The sequence below is a fragment of the Homarus americanus genome, unplaced genomic scaffold (assembly GCF_018991925.1).
Source record: "Homarus americanus isolate GMGI-L3 unplaced genomic scaffold, GMGI_Hamer_2.0 scaffold9741, whole genome shotgun sequence".
Taxonomy (NCBI): domain Eukaryota; kingdom Metazoa; phylum Arthropoda; class Malacostraca; order Decapoda; family Nephropidae; genus Homarus; species Homarus americanus.
This window is the reverse complement of record NW_024747359.1, coordinates 745,356-764,343: the sequence shown is the minus strand read 5'-3', so window position 1 is coordinate 764,343 and position 18,988 is coordinate 745,356. Positions and strand designations below refer to the sequence as shown.

Sequence of the window (18,988 nt, the reverse complement as noted above, 5' to 3'; positions counted from 1 at the left end):
AAGTTTCATTGTACTTGTCATTGTTTTTAAGGTAAACTTTAAGACAAATACACGATCTGTATTTTGAATATTTGACCTACAAGATTTTTTTATTCGTTCAAAAATTACTTAATTCCCTGGAGGGGTTATCTTGTACTGTCTTTTATACTGAAAAGCCGTTTTCAGATTACAGCACTCAATAATATATAAATAAGTTTATTAAGTGAAAAGGAAAACATAAGCATGATGTTTATAGGTCTAGCCACGTCTACCCTTCCTTCGCTTTTCATCCAAACACTTGTAGACAAAAGATGTTTAAATTTTGTGTATATTGAAATTAAATTCAATAATTTACCGTGTGTATTTAAAACTAATTTCCTCTTCAAACTTGATATTTATTGCCTGAATATCAGCATGTGTATCAGCATCGTAAATCAGTCACCTGCCTCCGTCACCATCAATGCTACTACTCCATGATACAGTACTGTACTTGTTATTTTTTTTAATTAACGCCTATAATTGCAATCCTTTTGAGGGAAATTTAACGAACAGGGGATAATTAACGCCTATAATTGCAATCCTTTTGAGGGAAATTTAACGAACAGAGGATCAAAATCCACCCCTAATATACTAATTAAGTTATTTACCCAGTTTTAGTATCATAATCTATCTAGCATGGCGAGACGAGAAAAACAATACAAACCAAGGTCGCTTTATTACCAGAAATACTCCATAAATTAGCCGCGCTGTATATGTATCATAAAACACCCTAGATAAGTATCCTCCAAATTACCATCATTTAATTACTATCATATTTATATATTTTAGTTTGTGTTACGAATACTGTATTTTAACTCAAGTTGGGCGACAGCTTGGACTGTGCATATCGGATCAAACAGATACAATTCCTTACATGCTGGTTTTTCACTTTTACAATATCAAATGTAGCGCCTTTAATCGCTTTCTTGAATCATTGAAAAGGTAATGTATTTGAAATGTCACCAGAGCTATTTCTCATTATGTCCAGTGCATGATTTAAGACTGAATATACTCATTTAAAGACTTTGTAACTGAAGCTAGTAATATATAACACAAACATACAGTAGAAGGTGTATTTAGCTACAGTGTGTGCGCTCATCACTCCTCACCCACCACCCCTGCTATGGCCTCGGCAACTTTCTCTTTTATAGTCTTTTTGTATCACCCAGTGTATGACAATCACCTCGAAATATTTTACTCACATCTGTATCTAAATATAGATTTCTCAGGATACGCATCTTTCAGGTGTTTTTGAATCGAAGTCAGGCATATAACTTCACGTCATCTGTAATATTAGTACAGTACTGTATTTCCAGAGTAAATTATATTAAATTGATTTACTTATATCCATGAGATTATCGATCCATATCCCACATAATTAACAAAACAGATTGTCTCTTCCTTAATTTTCGCCAGTTTTATGACTCTTGGGGCTCAGGTAAATGTCATTGAGGATTTCCTTGAAGATGGCCAGGTAGTCGTCCTTCCTCACAATATTCCAGTTTGACTGTGAAAGTCATTGTCAGTGTTTTAGGGCGATCTGTATGGGCGAGGGTGAGGAGATTCTCGACCAAGTCACCTCCTTTGAACAAACCGACAAAGGCATCGTGTGTACACCTCTCACCGTATGATACACAGGTCCACAGTATACCTACAGTAGAGTGATGGGCGTGGAAACCTTTCAGTCTTCCTGTTTTTTTTTATTTCCATTTGTCAACTTAATTTCGGTAAGATTTTTTTAACTGCTGCTTCAAATTCATACTAAACGAGTCTAAGGTGTCCTGCAGTACGATGGATGTTCGTCAATTCGTCAATGGTGAAGATTCAAGAACGTTGTTACTCTTACTCTGCTTTGACTTATCACGTTCACTCACGTTCACTTCTTTATTTTAAATTGATCTTCTTCCTCGTGTTAATTGACCGTAATTAGTTAAAAGATAAATTCAGAATAACGAGATTATTTTAATATAATTCTCTTCTCCAGCGAAACCGCGAAAATAATAAAATATATACTGTACAGTACCCAAGTTCAAGACACATTCATGGGAACGTTTGTGATATAAATTTATGAATATGTAGTAATTTGACAATACACAGCCCTCAGGAAACTGCTATGTAAGAAGTATAATTAAAGTTTAAAACCTAAATTATATTATAAATTATTAGAATAAATAGATAGCCTTACAAAATCCTAGTCATCAAACAAATAACTCTTGAGTATTATGAACGCCAATATCGAAAGCCAGAAGCTTATGAATGTAAAATTTGTTGTTTCAATAAAGACTTCGTTTACCATCATAGCATAATCAAATTATATTTTTATTAGATTCGGTTGGTAATGATGTTATTCATTTATAGGTTATAACTATGAAATTAATGTTTCCACAAAAAAATCAGTTTAAGTTTTCGAAAAGTTAGAAATTATAGATAACGTGTAAAAACCCTTATTTATATCATTGACTCAGAACAGTCCAATCTAATAGTTCTAGTTATGGAATGTTAGTAACGAGCAGAAACTGGAGAATAAATAATAAAACCATAAGATATTATCAGATATTCCATTATGTATTCACATGACAAAAATTATATTCAGTCATTTAACCACTGAACTTGCAAGAAGTCGCGCACAGAATTTCGACAATTTGCTATGGTGAAAGCCATGTATTATTTTTAAAAAGTAAATTGCAAACTGGTGCAAGATAACATTTTTGATAGGTATATGATGTATCGTTTGTAATGAGCTTAAATTACAAGAGAAATAAATATAAAACTTCAGCCGACTTTGGTACCTCAGATAACTGTTACGCGGTACCAACATTTCCCACTTGCTGGTCTGAAATCTTTTTAAAGGCGTTGCATAATAAATAATGCTCTCTAATATATAAAATTTATGCATTTAAACATTGTAATACTTTAAAACACAAGTAATTTAAAATGATTTCTATGAACAACCAGACCAATTTTAGTAAGTAAGCCACATATTTGGGAAGAACCGGTTGGCAGCCCTGCGCGGGACGGGGTAGTGTTGTTGTTTGCTATTCGTTCCCTCAGTGTATGAGAGTGACTGAGTGCGTGAGGAGGTGTTGTAAGTGATGGTGATTATTTTGTAATTAACCTGCAGAATGTCCAATCCAGCGCCCCCCAGGAGGACTGGGGCGATGAAGATACGCCTCACAAGTAAGTAAAAGTTTAGTAAGCTTGTTCATTGAGATTATCGCTGAGGAACAACATAATTGCCATGTCTCCTTCCCATGTTTCTTGGCTCAGCGGGTAGGAGTGTTGCCCCAAAATGGCTGGACATTCCTGTTCCCACGTTGGTTTCCTCATTTATCGTCAACCACAGTTAGTAGACGTGTATAAGAATGTCATGTATAGTGTGAGTACAGTTTAAGAAGTTTCTAATGTGTATAACAAGATCTTATCAGGCTAATGGTTGGATGAATCAAAATTGTTGGTTGATATGGTGTGCCCAACCCAAGGCTGCGACGTGGACTGGTGGCGGGGCATGTCAGGGGATATACACATGTAAGAGTTCGCTTTCTTGAATAATCATCAACATGCAGAATAGTGTTCGTGTGACGCTCTTGGCCACTTAAAGACGGTGAGACTCAAGTTTCGTTGTGTGTGACGTTTGTGGCATTTTGTATTTTACAGGATAATTGACCACATCGTTGGTTAATTTATGTAAAAAAAAAGTTGAGGGTTTGTTACACTGATGTTATATATTGTAGATAATGAATTTGTCGGAATGAATGTTATCTTTGTTAATTCACCCATTAACACCTAATATCGGCAATTCTGACTTTGGGTGGGTTTAAATTTTTTTTTATTAAGGCCTAGTGACAGCAGGTGTGTTTTACATGCACACGTTCATTTCTGTTGTTTAGGGTGGGTGCTGTTCTGAAGGTTTACCCCAGTATGTCACCGATTGTCAGGTGTTGGTTCATTAAATTTTATTACGGTTTTTAAGTAAATTAGGGAACTCACTTTGTCAGCCTTTACATTGTACGTCAATGTTGTTTTTTAGCACATCAATCATGACAGCAGACGAAACAAGCCAAGGTAACTAGCAGATATTATAATGTTTTAAGTGATGTGAACGTATCTCATTGAGGTAGCCTCAGTATAAGTTTGATTATTAGTTTTGGACCTATGTTGTGCTATAGTTTATCCACCAGTTGTGCGTATTGCATCACTTCCGAGGAACGTTCACCGAATGAACCTATTGAAAACAACCCCTTGCTCTGTTTGCCGGATGTAAATACTGTAGTGGTTTATGGAATAGTAAGACATATTAGGGGTTTAGATACAATCTGGTTAATACCCATCCACAAAATGCTTACGTTTGCCCCCATTGCCCTTATGCCTTCAAAGGACGTTTGGTGACGATCAACACTAATGCAGTATTTGATGAGATCCGGTACTCCAGTATAGTGTACACAGTATTTTATGCATTGTATTTATAATTTGTATATAATATTTCTTATCTTGAGTGTTACTTGGCTCAAGACACTGTCAAAACTTATTTACAGGATTTAATAAACAAATCGATGAAAAAAAATATCCATTATACGATTATATACTTTATTCATATTACTTTAAATATATTAGTGGATCTCACACCTTACTAATGCGATGGTCAATATACACAGTACACTCTGGATGAAATGATAAGTCTACTCTTCACTGTACAGTATTAGTAAAGGGATCAATGTACACAACGTTTTACGCCCATTTTCCACGTTTGCTTTGTATTTAACTGATTTACTAATTTGTGTATAGTACATTGTAGATGGAGTGATAATTAAACTAAGTAAATTAATATATTTATCTGTATGCAGTACCGATACACCGTATTTGTAGTGTCATAAAAACATTTTCACTGTGGATCTGACGTGAATACAATGGAGCAGATAGCCTAAGGTGCAGGAAGATAATCTAAGGTCTTGTGCGAGTTTTTTGTTTTTGTTGTTTTTGAGGTTTTGGCGTTATTGATCTCATTTGCTTGGGTGTTGTTTCTGGGGTCCAGCGTAATTTTTAGTATATTAAGGAAAGGAATTTATATCAGACTAATTAGGGTTAAGTTGGATTTGTTTCGCAAATTAATTGGACAAATTCAGTTATCGATTTTGAAGCAAGATACAGAGTTGAGACTTGGTAGTAATCAGAGTACTGTACTGTAGGTTGTGATGGCTTGACCTCACTAGAACCAAAATTGGTAATCCATTAAATAAATGATGCTGTTAGTATGCATCAAGTCATCATAACTTAAATTGGACCAAAATGGCTGCCAAGGTTTTAATCAATTTGGGTTATTTTAGTGAAAACTTGTTTAATAAAGTGTTGGGGGTCACTTAAAGGCTTATTTCAACTGACGATTAAACTCTCTTAACTAGAGTGGTAGGGTGTTTAATGCTCAGGTAAAAGAGCTGCAGTGCCTGATCGTCATGTGACTCGTCTGTACAAGTCACATGAGAAATATAGCCACGGGAAACAGTGATGGGCTCCTTGCTGTTTAGAATTGTAGAACAAAGCCACTTTATCCGTTGAGCAGGATATCCCCCCTCCCTACCCACATTTTAAGAGAGGAGAGGCTCTTTGAACATATTACAAGGCTCGACCCCACGAACATCAAGTTCCAGATCGATACATTTTTATTTGTTTTAAGTTCTCATGTGAGCAACGTTTCTAAACCAGAGTTCCGAAGAAATTATCACTTGCTTCGAGCAAACTCTGTAGATGAAGAAAATACAAGCATGTCTGTGTTTCCCGACGTGTCTGGTGAGCGTCGTGCCAGCCTTAATGTAAACAATAGCGGCAGCTCTTTGTTATGTCCTGACATGTCGGAGAGGAGGATATTTTCTCCGAGTTGGTGCAAACAATAAAACAATGCCGCCTTTTTAACTTGCAATATTTCAGGATTTTAAAATGATGCCATCTCATTTTTTGACATTGAGGTTTTGGGATACATTAAGAATGTGCACTCTTGAGGCAAAACTGCAGATCGGAAGATGTATAGACTACAGTTCTTTTGTTACGTGTCTCCTGGGCTCCGGAGTTGAATCGCCTTAACCCAAGATGGATCGGTGTGGAAAGAATCCCGACGGCTTCGTAATTTGAGAAGAACACTAATTACTGTACGACCGTCACGCATTATCTTTGAAGTTTTAGTTCAGCGGTGCGTTAATGCGTGGCGAACATGGGCCTTTGGTTTCAGTACATAGGAACGATTACTATGCGCGGAGAATATGAACCCCCGTGGTTTTCAATATAGGAATGATTATCATTCGCAGAGAACACGGTCGTATGGTTTAGATACTACAGGTGATAACCAAACTTTATTAACTACTTGGAGAACATGGATCCCAATTACCAAGTTAGAGCTAGCGGAGAACAAACCTCCCATTGTTCAGGTACATGAGGGTAATTACCGTACGTTAATGCCTGAGAACATTGGCCCTATGATTTAAATCCATATGATCAATTACCAACACGTCAATCCTAGAACGTGACTCCCAATGTTTAGATGTATAGGGTGATTAGACTCCTTGTGTTAATGAGCAAAGAGCGTGTGCCCCATGGTGAAGATACAAGTGGGATGCTAACCTTGTGGTATGTTGTTGAAATGAAAGTCTTTCCCTGAACTGATGTGCTACGGATATTCGTTAATATCGTTTGTGTTTTATAGTACTCGCTAGTAGTGATTGGTGTATCCCCCTTTATCACCCTCTGAGGGATTCTAAGGCAGAGGTTGGCAGGGTCAAAGTCGTGCCCATTGACCTCATACGTGTTGCTTAATATGGCGCTTGGACAGGCGACAGTAGTATTAGTGGGCATTATCATATTAAGGTTATGAGTTGTGTTAGACAGAACAAAGACGTTCACTTAAATAATAAAACTCTTGCTTTCCATGTAAAGACGGGCGACAACAAATATTTTGAGAAAAGCATTGGACCTTGTTTGCCAGTTACTACATGTTTGTTTTATTCCGGGGTGTGCGAGGTAGTTACATTCTGTAAGTGTTTGTACTTGCCAAATTGTATATTCTGTAGTGGTTTTGGGGAGAGATGGATACTTGGTGTCTAGTGTATGGTAAATATTTCAAATGTCAGTAAAGCAACAAGAAGCAATCTGAAAATTGGCAGGTCGTGGGTCGCTGTAGTTCCCTGGGGTTGTCTGCCCTTCTAATCGCCCTAATTGGTGGTACCAACTGCCAGCCATCTCCTTGTCCAACTCAACCATTCACTTCCACTCCATGGTCCTGTAGTGTAGACAGTGATGGGGCATTCTCGGCAACTTTTATGATACCGATATTGTTTACAGTGAGTTACATAGAGGGGGGAAGTGGAGAGTGTTGGAGTTACGGGGATGGAGTGGATAGTGTTGGAGTTACGGGGATGGAGTGGAGAGTGTTGGGGTTACGGGGATGGAGTGGATAGTGTCGGAGTTACGGGGATGGAGTGTATAGTGTTGGAGTTACAGGGATGGAGTGGAGAGTGTTGGAGTTACGGGGATGGAGTGGAGAGTGTTGGAGTTGGATGGCGTGGAGAGTGTTGGAGTTACGGGGATGGAGTGGAGAGTGTTGGAGTTACGGGGATGGAGTGGAGAGTGTCGGAGTTACAGGGATGGAGTGGAGAGTGTCGGAGTTACAGGGATGGAGTGGATAGTGTCGGAGTTACAGGGATGGAGTGGAGAGTGTCGGAGTTACAGGGATGGAGTGGAGAGTGTCGGAGTTACAGGGATGGAGTGGATAGTGTCGGAGTTACAGGGATGGAGTGGAGAGTGTCGGAGTTACAGGGATGGAGTGGAGAGTGTCGGAGTTACAGGGATGGAGTGGATAGTGTCGGAGTTACGGGGATGGAGTGGAGAGTGTCGGAGTTACAGGGATGGAGTGGAGAGTGTCGGAGTTACGGGGATGGAGTGGAGAGTGTCGGAGCTACAGGGAGGGAGTGGAGAGTGTCGGAGTTACAGGGAGGGGGTGAGTGGATAGCTATGGTCATTTGAGGCTCGGCAGCTTATCTACACGTACGGTACATAAATCAACCTTATAATGAGTCTTTATAATTTACCAATGATAATGCTTAACCAAATGTAGGTGATTTAGGGTTTTTAAATAGTCTTATGTTATTGCCTTCTGCAGTCTGTTTAAAGAGATGTAAGGGATTAGGCGATTAAATGAATTAGTTTCCCCAGCACTTGGTAACTTGACGAGTGACAGCGTAAACATTGGTCACAGTTCCCGTCACGGCGAACGCATGGTAATACCTGGTTTAGATTGTTGCTTGGTGTGAATGGCCGACAAAAACTTGAAGGTAGGGAGAGAGAGAGAGAGGAGGTCCGTTACGGGAGGGTCACTGTGGAGCAACTCTCCCTCACTGTCGTTCACTCTGATCCACTTCTGTCATTGTCACCAGTACTATAATGCTGAACAGGGCCGGGCGATTCAATAGTTTATGGACCAACATTAAACTTCTAGAACCTGTCCACTTAGCCTCCCTCAAGACTCCAATAGGAATAATGATTAAAATACAACACGCATAAACAAACTGTACGTGAGGTGTTGTGTGTGGAAGAGTTATTGACAAAAAGTTATTAAATGCTGCAGGAAACGGCATGAACCTCCTGTGACTTGCTGATATTAATATTTGGGGGTTGTAATATATTCAAGGTGAAAGGATAACGCCGTCACGAATTACTGATTTATGAGTTATGTGAATATTTATCATCCATCGCCTGGGTCTCGTTACATGTTAGGTGGTTTGGCGTTATTAATCCAATTTATACGTCCCAATTATTTTGTTCCTGTGTGTGATTAGTGCCCCTCTCTGTCTCGACACGTGGATGATGCAGGGGAGGAAGTTTGGTGTTTAGTCTCAGTAAATTCTCCACTGCTCCATAATCTTCCACACACGCCACATTTCCATAATCCTCCACAGTCTTCCATAAACCCACTTCGTGATATTCCACTCCTCTCTTCCACACTCCGTCAATGTCACTCCATCGTAATCTTCCGCATCACGACTCCTATACCCAGTCATCATTGGGTGGGGAGTGTTGAGTTCAAGTTTGCTGTACTAGGATTACCGCTTATGTATGTACACAGTGTCGCGGTGCTTTCTACCCGTGTAACTTTCTTTTTAGCTCCATAGGGATTATTATTAAACTGCTCTGCCTCCATGATCCACCACACTATTGGTATTTTTTCGTCCGTAGGCCTATCTATTCAGTGGCGCCTGGCTCATTAGGTATATACGCTGGGAAGAATGTGTCCTCCTCCAGCCTCTCCCTTGAATATTTTCCCCTGCTTGGTTTATTTACCTTCACTTTTTTGGGGGGAGGGGGGGGGGGTTACATGTATTTAGCTCGTTATTCAGCGACGAGTTTTTCATATTAGGTCCCCTTATTATTTTTTTTATTATTTCCTCTGACTTGCAATTTTTTCCCCTCCAATGGTTCAGGAACGTACCCGGTGTATGTCTGAAGTAAACAGCGTAATTTAATTTTGTGAGTGGCTTTATAAATGTTACCTTGGGATAGTCGGACAGATTTACTATCGTGTGTCATTATTTCATGTGTGGGCCCCCTCCCCCCCACTCAACCTTTTTTGTATACAACACGAGGGAGGGAGGGATGATGTACGCTTGCACTGGCATTTTGTTCCCCTGCTTAAATGGCCTTTATTGTTGATTGTTATCTGATGTAAACACGGCGGAAAGTTATATCGTCCTGTATACAAGTGCTTCACAGGGGGAGTTATGCCTTGTGTGTCGTTTTTTCAGGGTTGTGTTTTACAGTAATACTGTACTGGGGCTGGTGTATGAAGAGGCTTTTTCCCCCTGGAGTCGAAATACAAGTAAGCTATATTTCATACACGAGCTTAAGTGTGTTCATATAAAGCTTAGTTACCGGTATGCATATCTTCATTTATGTAAAGGCAAGACGACAGGGACAGTTTCCACGTGGGAACAGGAAACGTATAGTAACATAATCCCTAGAATTCTGTAATGGATCTTTCGGTAATTAGTGGTTTCATTTCCGACACTGAAACGTTTTACAGTTCGGATCAAGGTTCGGATGTGACTCACTAGATGACGACACGCACATTAACTTGGTGCGTTAATAGATATTTACTGGCTGGCTGTCTCGTATCCCAACCTCCATTAAACAAAAAAATTAAAGTTTGTCTGTTTTAAGTGAGAATTTGACGGTAGTTGAGGTTGAGGAGCAACTCGTAGGCGTGTCTGAGGGACGAAGGATTATTCCTTCTTTGATTGTACGAGAGAGAGAGAGAGAGAGCGAGCAGTACTCGTGAGGGCTTGCTAGGTCTGGTGCTTGTTGGCTTTTTAAAATTTCGTCCATCTAATATTAAGAATTTGGTGAAGAATGACCTGGTGTTCTTGGTCAAGTGGTGTGAGTGTGAAGGAATTTCTCCATGGCGGTCAGTACCACTGTTCATAATATTCTTACTCCATGTTATGTTTTTCTTAGTGTTTATTTTCCCTCGAGTTAGTGAAGGTTGGTAACGGGGTTGTCAGTGTGGTTAAAGTGGCAGGTGCCTCTGTGCTCCGTCATCCTACGCGTTTTAGTTTATGACCAAGGTTTGCTGCCCACGCATGACCTTAACTTATGTTGTGGCAGATATTTGACGCGTTGTTTTCTCTCAGATTTACGAGTAAATCTATCAGGTAACAGCATCAAGGTGGACAGGGCGAAGCGGAACATCCTTAGTTTTTGCTGTTAGTGTTTGTGGTTACTTCAAGGTTTGCTTATTTTTCATTGTAACTTTTTTTTTTACTAAATGATAATGTAGCTCAGGTGTGGAGTATAGCCTAATGAGGATGAGGTTTCACAAGCTCAAGTTTGTTTGCTTGTGGTTGTTGTTACTGAGACTGTCAACCCAAGGAAATCCTTTTGGCTTTGTTTTCAGTTAATTGTAGTAATGTAGTTCGTCGTTATGATGTTATTGTGTTGGTGTAGAGTAGGATAGGTGGTGGTTAGAGGGTGACGTTGGTGAGGTCGCTGCCGCTGCTCCTGTGGGGAAGTTGGACAGGTGCCAGCTCAGGTGAGAGCAAGGTGGAGGTGGTGAATTCCAGACGTGCAGAACACCGCACCACGAGCCAGCTGGGCCTTCATGCTTCCTCGCCTTTCAATATTTATTTATTTATTCTTTGTATAATAATGTTTATTTTTATATGTCACAATGGAGTAGCTCAGGACAGCAGCTACACACACACAGCGATGTCGCCCTGTTGTCTCACGCAGGTCTCGGCTAATACAGTAGGTGAACGCGAATATAATTTGTGAATATTCGATGTCTACATAATCCGAAGCTCGAAATCTGCCAATGGTATATGATAAGTAAGACTAGTGCGGGGACTTCCACGTACAGGAAGTGTGAGGAGTGAAGGATGAATGGAAGGAGGATCGCTGCCTATTGTGGAGTTTGAACGACTCTTGGTGATAAGTGGTGGAGCGTCTGGCTTCACACAGGTATGGGATCATAGATTGAATTCCATCAGGACTGTGACCGTGAGAGTAGCTGTAGAATAAGAATGGGAGGATAATGAACGATGGGAGATGACGACGAGAGAGGCGTAAAATGAGGGCCTAGTCGATGATTACGTGTATACCTTGATTGGATGCTGTCAGATAGGCTTATAAGGGATGGGAACTCCCGTCACAAATTTTCGATGCAGATATTGTATTGGTAAACGATCACTCTCCATTGTTCCTACATAGATGTTCATTGTGGTGTTATCCGTTCACAATCTTAGTTGAGTGATGATGTGGCTCTCCTGTGCATAGATCTATAGAGGGGGCGACAAAAATCAAAGCCTGCAATACAACAGTTAACAAATTTCTACCATTGTCATAAGGGGAATCAGGTGTTTTATGATGGGACTTGCTGGCTGGTTATTTCCTTATGTATGTCTGTGTGTGTGGACTCGGGCTCAGGGTAAATGGGACATATGTTGATATTTTTTTTTCCACTTGTTCAAAGGGTTTATAGGAAATGAGTCGGCAGTTTTTCGTCTGGATTGTCTCTCTCTCCAGCGTGACTGCCAGAGTAGCCCATGCCGGAAATTCCTTGAAGATTCTAGTTTCCACGAGACCGGAGGCACTCATGCGTCTCTCTCTCTCTCTCTCTCTCTCTCAGTTTAAGGAAGTGTAAACATTCTCTCTCTCCTTGTCACATAGGGAAGTGTAAACCCCAGTAGCGGAGGTGAAGGATAAAGTCAGAGTTGACGTGTGTGTGTGTGTGGCGACAAGGTCATGGCGTTACCTCTTAGTGCACACTGTTCCTGGGTTCTGTCCAGAGAGAGAGAGATGGCGTCTACACCTCTCTAAACTGTGAGACAAATTAGAGAGAGATCGTATACTGCACGTCTTATGTTTATTTATCATGAGCCATATTAGATTATTCAATATATATTTTTTGTACACTCTTGCGTCCTTATCAGAGTCTGGCGGCAGAAGGATAGTGGCGTGGACAAGGTTATCTGTGCTGGTGATAACTTGTTATGTTTAGTTCTAACTGATGATTTGTTTTACTAAGTGAGAAGTTTGGTGAGGGGCTAACCTAACCTAACCTAGTCTCTCACCGTGACCTGTTCATTGACCGTATTACTTAAGTCGTGGTGATCAACTGAAGAATATACACCCCTAGCGTTCCCACCTGAAGAATTTTCCCCCTGGCGCGGCGTAAGGGGAAGGGGGGGGGGGACTCTTCATATGATCGATTATTATTATTGTCTGTATTGTTATTAGTGGTGGTAGTGCTTAGTAATAGTAGTACGGTGTATTGTGGTGAGGGGGGTTAGGGACGGTGGTGTCTGTTGGCCAGTGTAAGGGCAGAGTAGAGACGCTGGTTGGTGGTGTGTGTCGTTCTGTTTACATGATGATAGAAAACGACTACAGCATCAGGCAACAGCAGTATTAGACAACGACTACAGACATCTTCAGAAAACGACTACAACACCCAAAAAAAAACGACTACAGACATCATCAGAAAACGACAACAACATCATCAGAAAACGACTACAACACCCAAAAAAAAGACTACAAACAACAGAAACGACTACAGACATCATCAGAAAACGACTACAACACCCAAAAAAAAACGACTACAGACATCATCAGAAAACGACAACAACCTGTATCTTGTGACACTATTTTTTTAAGCTGAACCAATGAGTTAAAAATCAGTCTTTAACAGATCAGGTAAGATGGACGTATTTTCCCCACTTTGTTACGCGACAGGTAGACAGGTATCACTCGGGAGCTTCTGCACGTATACATGATTTTTCCTTCCTTCCTTCCTTCCTTCCTTCCTTCCTTCCTTCATTTGTGACACAGAAGACCTCGACGTGCGTTTTATTTTGTTGTGTGATTTTAATGCGGGAGAATGATAATGTTAATATGAAACGAGTCTGTGCGGACCATCACACACACACACACACACACCCTCTTTATATTATCACATTAAACCTTTTGTTTTGTCCCTTTTTACCGCTGCGTCTAGTCATCCCAATGCCCACCTTTTCCTGTGTTTTGACTGTGTGTTGAGGGTTTTTTTTAGGGGGGGGGGAGAGCTTGAGGGGTGTTTATTTGTGTGGTTTAACGCAGCCTGTCACCAGTGTTGGCTCATTGCTTGTTAATTTTTATCATATACGCTTGCTCTTGGCACTCGGTTTTTATATTACTACTACCACTACTACAAGGATAAGGGTGATCATTCACTAGTAATACGGTATGATGTATAGTGAGTCAGAGAGAGAGAGACGGACCACAGCATCTCTAATATGGTAACATCCTTGAGTTTGACACTATGACAGCTTGCTATGATGTACGGACTTGAAAAATTCCCTTCTACAATATGTGACGACTTTTTTTTTTGGTGGGGGGGGGGGTTACTTCTCCGGTTAATGAGTGTAACAGACCTATTAAATTGTTCATCAGACTTGAGTATTAATTATGTCAACCAGTCATCTGAGATTTCATAGGTGAGGGTTAGGACTGAATTGTCATTGTGGCACTGTATGTACTGATGGGACTGGCTTTGTATCTCTGGCGGATGGCACTAAGTGTACCCAGTGGAAGGTTGCTCTATATGTACCCAGTTGCAGTGGCACTCTATGGACTTGGTGGGAGTGGCACTCTAAATTTAACAGTGGGAGGAAAAACCGCTTGTCTTCACGGTGGACTAAAATAGGAATCACCGCCACGAAGGAGAGGAAAATGTTGCGATATCAGTGTAGAGAGAATTTCCCTACGAGGATTACACCTTTAATGAGGAATTGATCCGTGGAGTCTGGGAGAGAGGGACGCGGCTCGGTACATCACCTTTGCTGGTCAGTGGTCATGGTGCCACATAGTTTTTGAAAGTTGTTTATGATTTGAAACTAGAATTTAAGGTTGATATATCGTAATCCCAGAGGCTGAAATGCTTTAACTTTAAAACTATAAAATAAATCCAGTTTTTCATATGATTGTGAATGTTGTTGGTGTACTGGTGTCATAGTGAGCGTTGCGTGACCTGAACCTGACCCATCCTAACCTGTGTTTCAGTATAACTCTTGAGAATCGTTTCGCTCCCGGCTGGTTGGTTCAGGTGTAAGGAGAGAGAGAGAGACTTGGCAGAATGTCGCCCCGGGTAAGATCAAGCATTTGGATTGTCAACTGTAAAAAAAAGAGGCGTGATTCTAATTTTGGGTGTGGGTGCCTGCCACACACCACGGCGCTAGCTACCTCCAGTTCAGAGATCCCCCGGCTGAAACACTGGGATTACTTCTTTACCGTCTACCGATATGCGTTCGTAAATACACATTATATACTCACATAATCTTGTATGAGAGAGAAAAAAAACTTCAGCTATATGTTCACAGAAGTTGTAGATATTGTAGATGAAGTTATAATTTGGCTTTAATGTAGAAACAAACAAACTTCAACTGTATATATTTATCCCTGCTCCCAAAAGTTACTTATGTATGTAGTTAATTAGCCATCAGTGTTACCCAGAACTTGTCGGCTAATTGGAGGAGACAGTGTGCAGCAATCTAGAGAGTTAATTGACTCATCATGGCTGGAAGGACGACCTCTGGTACTTCCCTCCTGCGATCATCATTCCAGTAGAGTAAATAATTGTTTGCTGCAGTTTGTAGGTCACGCGACTCCCATTACTGACATTAAGACGAAGCAACTGGGCGATAATGACACCCCTGAGGACGACCCTTTAGGACGACCCTAGAGCTATGTTGACGTTTTAACTCCTGTCGCTTGTAAAGTCATCTCGACGCCGATCAGTTGGTTTGGGGTTAGATGGCTTTCAGTCCTAATTGGCCACAACCCATAGGATCAGGGCCAGTTAAGATTGATGCATTACAGGACTTGGCTCTAATCCTCGTGGTTAGGTTAGGTTGGAGTCTTGTTATTGCTAGGGCCCATTTGACCACCAGCCACCCTTCACCCCTCCCACCCTATCAGTATATTCTTCCTGCCCATAACCAGTCTTCCTTAACCTCCCTACCCCCCACTCCAATTGGTCTTCCTTCCCTACTGTTATCTCCCCTCGCTGTCCACAACATACACTTGTCTCACGGTTCGCTTCACCTCAAAGTTAACTCAGTGATCAGGTGTTTTAGTGAGCTTTAGCACAGTAACCTATGGAGTGGGGGTGATGCGCCCGGTCAATGAGGTGGAGGAAGTGGACAGCCCCGCCCAGTGAGGTTATGGGTACTGTGTAGAGTGAATCGTACCAGCCGTCCGGTACTAAGAGGTCCTGCTTATTGCCCCAGTATCTGTTCCCTGCCCGCTACTGTACTGCCACAAGTAAAATTTTTCGTGTGTGATGGTTAGACGAAAACAGAGAGTAAACAATGTGTAAATTGAGGCTTAAGATGGAATACAGAGAAGGTTTACAAGATACAGACGCTCCAGCAAGGCCCCATGTGCTCCTTAAAAGAGCGGACACGTGTAGACTTAGTGTGCGTGACAGTATTGTGGCACCTGTGAGGCAAGGGTGGCTGGCCCAGTTGGCACGTGTGACCGCTGTAGCAATGCCGGGCAGCCTGGGGGAGGGTAGAGCAAGGGGTAGAGCGAAAAAACAAGACGCCAGGAGACGTGCCTACCTGTCTGTTGTGGTTCACTGCTTGCTTCCTGTGTCGTGGGGTGGCGCCTGCTGCCATTGTGGCGTTGTTGTATAAATGTGATGGTGGTGGACAAGAAGTTGAATGATGGTATTAATAATAAACAAAAAGACAAGTAATAGTAGCGAGTATTGATCATAACAGTAATACAGATGGTGTTGATTAATAATAGCCTATAATTATTATGTAATAATGATAATAAAATACAAATAACACTACTAAAATTTATGTAGATAAGCAATAAAACTACCAAGGGCTCGGTCTAATACGTTATTTAAGACCATCCAAGGACTCTTTAATTGGCATTACAAGCGAGTGAGGTTGAGTACATAAATACAGGTGCTGATAAACCCGGTGGTGGTGCTATCACTGCTAGTTTTTGTGAAGGCGTCAAGAACACGTGGAGGGAGGAAGTGAAGTGTTGCGCCACCTATCTCTCTCACTCACTCACTTATATTAACCTTATAAATATTTGTATCAGTGGCGTTATCTATGGTAGGGAGGTGTAGGGGTGAGGAAGTTGGCCAGAAGACGGGGTGGGGGGGGTTCCTCGGCGCCAGGTGGGAAGGTCACGGTGGTGGTGGTGGTTGTTGTAAGAGGAAGTGACCCTGACCGTGATGTTGAAGAAGATTTGACCTGTGTGTGTGTGTGTGTTATACCACCTTTCTTCACCTTTCTATCCACCCCATTGAGTGAGACAGGACTTCACACACATACATTTTTTCTCATTTAAGATTTAACTCAAGTGTCAAGACAGAATTTTGTATCGTATATACAGGTATTATATAACAAAACAAAAAAGTAAATACCATCATATATGTTGACAATTACCTGCAAGAACTAAAAACAAATATACAAATAAAATAAAAACGCGTCCTTGTTTAAACGTTTCAAGATGTTTCCTCGTTTGAACAAGTAATAATTTTTCTTTTGTTTTTAATCTTGGAGTATTAGTCTTACTTCCCCCAGTACACCTTGGGAGTTGCAGGGGCTGATACAGACAGGTGAGGGGGGCACTGGAGTAAGACTTGAGTTGGTAGTTAGTGTTTGACCCTCCCCCCAGTTAGTGGTGTGTGTGTGTGTAAAGGGACGACAAATACTACCGATAGCTGTGGTTTGGTTATTTTTTGGTGTCCACAATGTCTGCCAGGGCGAAGTTATATTCGTGTGGAGGCAGAAGAAGGCGGAGGAGAAGTATACTGTAGATGTGGAGCAACAGGAAGTAAGTGGAGGTGTTGGTGGACCTGTTTTACCTGTACTCCACTCAACTCACACCTGCACTCTCTCTCTCTCTCTCTCTCTCTCTCTCTCTCTCTCACACACACACACACACAGTATACACGTTAGTATATGTCGCCTGCACCTGTCCTACAAACAATGTACCTTTTAACCCCTTGTTTTTGTGTCACGCCCAACCCTGTCTCAATGTTACTGTACGACACCTTGGATCAGTGTTTGGTTGTCTGAGTCCCCCCAGCTGCTGTGATCCTCCCGTCGTAACCCTCACAACAGCTGATCAGTAGTGGCGGGCATATGATGGGAGATTTTTAAGCCTCACGCCCTCTCCTCTCCCCTTCTCTCTCCCCTCCTCCTCCTCTCGCATTCCCCCCACCCTTTCCCCCTTAAACCAACCCGGGGGACCCTCGCTCATATATTCAGTACTGTGTTTGTTTTAGGACGAGAAGACCAAAGGGGCTGGCAGGAGTTTTTCAGCCCCTCATTCTTTCTCTCACTAAAAAAGAAGCCCCTCTTTCTCTCTTAGGAAAAAAACCCGTTGTGTGTATACTGTCCCTCCCTCCCCACCTCCTCCACACACACACAACACAACGCAACACAAGTTTGACGTAAGCCTCGGCCAACCTCCCAAATATTATGTAGGATCCGGTCATTCATCTGTAGAGAATTGGTTCGACTTCAACTTTTGAGTTAATGATGCACTTATATTTGAAGCACTGTCAAGAGTGACTTTGAATTCACCTCGTATAATTTGATTAGACTTTAGGTAATGTAAGGATGGGTTGGTCTCACCTCATTAAGTGAAGTAAGGTGAAATTAACCGTGTGTGTGTGTGTGTGTGTGTGTGTGTGTGTGTGTGTGTGTGTGTGTGTGTGTGTGTTGTTCTCTCGTTTAACAACAGATATATAATCATTAAACAAGACTAGTTTTCATACTGTCGTTATTACCACTATTATTATTGTTTTATCTTCAGTACATCAGGTTAAGTGAGAGAATAAAGGACGGAAACTCCCTCCAAGATAATGTTTTGGTTCTACAGTTTTGTTGTTAATGTGTTGGATGGTGGGTGTATTGAGCGAGTGTGGCACGCGCCTCTAGCACGTGGTGAGGTTCGCGTGCCTGGGGGAGCAGTGAGGGACGGGTGGGCGGCCACGCTCCAGGAGGGCAGTGGACGGACTCACGCCCAGAGCAGCACACGGGCGGACAGGCATCACGATGTTTTTATTGGTGTCACGCCCCGGGGACCATGATGATGGTGGTGATAGGGAGGTTGTGGGGGGTGGGATGTAGACCATAGCGATGGGGAGGTCGCTGGTGTGTTGATGGGAACTTCATTTGCCGACTTTAGAATGCAGCGTCAATGTAAGAGGCTGGGATGTTACTCTCATACTAAGCCAGTGTTACTAGTTACATCTAGACCTGTATCTGTTAGTTGGAAATTAATCAGTGCCGAGTCTAGCTTACCTGGTTGATGACGTTGTTCCGGGTACTTTGTGAACAAGGCCGTCATGATCTGTACTTGTGTGCCTTGTTAACGTCCATCTGCTTATTTTTAATTAATTACGTGAAATTTATTTTTCTTCAAGAGG

General features: G+C 41.6%; 1 protein-coding gene across 4 annotated transcripts in view; it reads left to right on the top strand.

Annotated features, from left to right (window-relative positions):
* The first annotated feature begins 3,076 nt into the window (after positions 1-3,076).
* LOC121879566 (E3 ubiquitin-protein ligase SMURF1-like) overlaps positions 3,077-18,988 on the top strand; it is a 131,823-nt gene continuing 115,911 nt past the window's right edge. For all 4 annotated transcript variants that reach the window (XM_042386226.1, XM_042386224.1, XM_042386223.1 and 1 more), the window contains exon 1: positions 3,077-3,195. In XM_042386226.1, the coding sequence (XP_042242160.1) occupies positions 3,141-3,195 (55 nt within the window). In that variant the 5' untranslated portion in view covers positions 3,077-3,140. The remainder of the gene's footprint in view (positions 3,196-18,988) is intronic.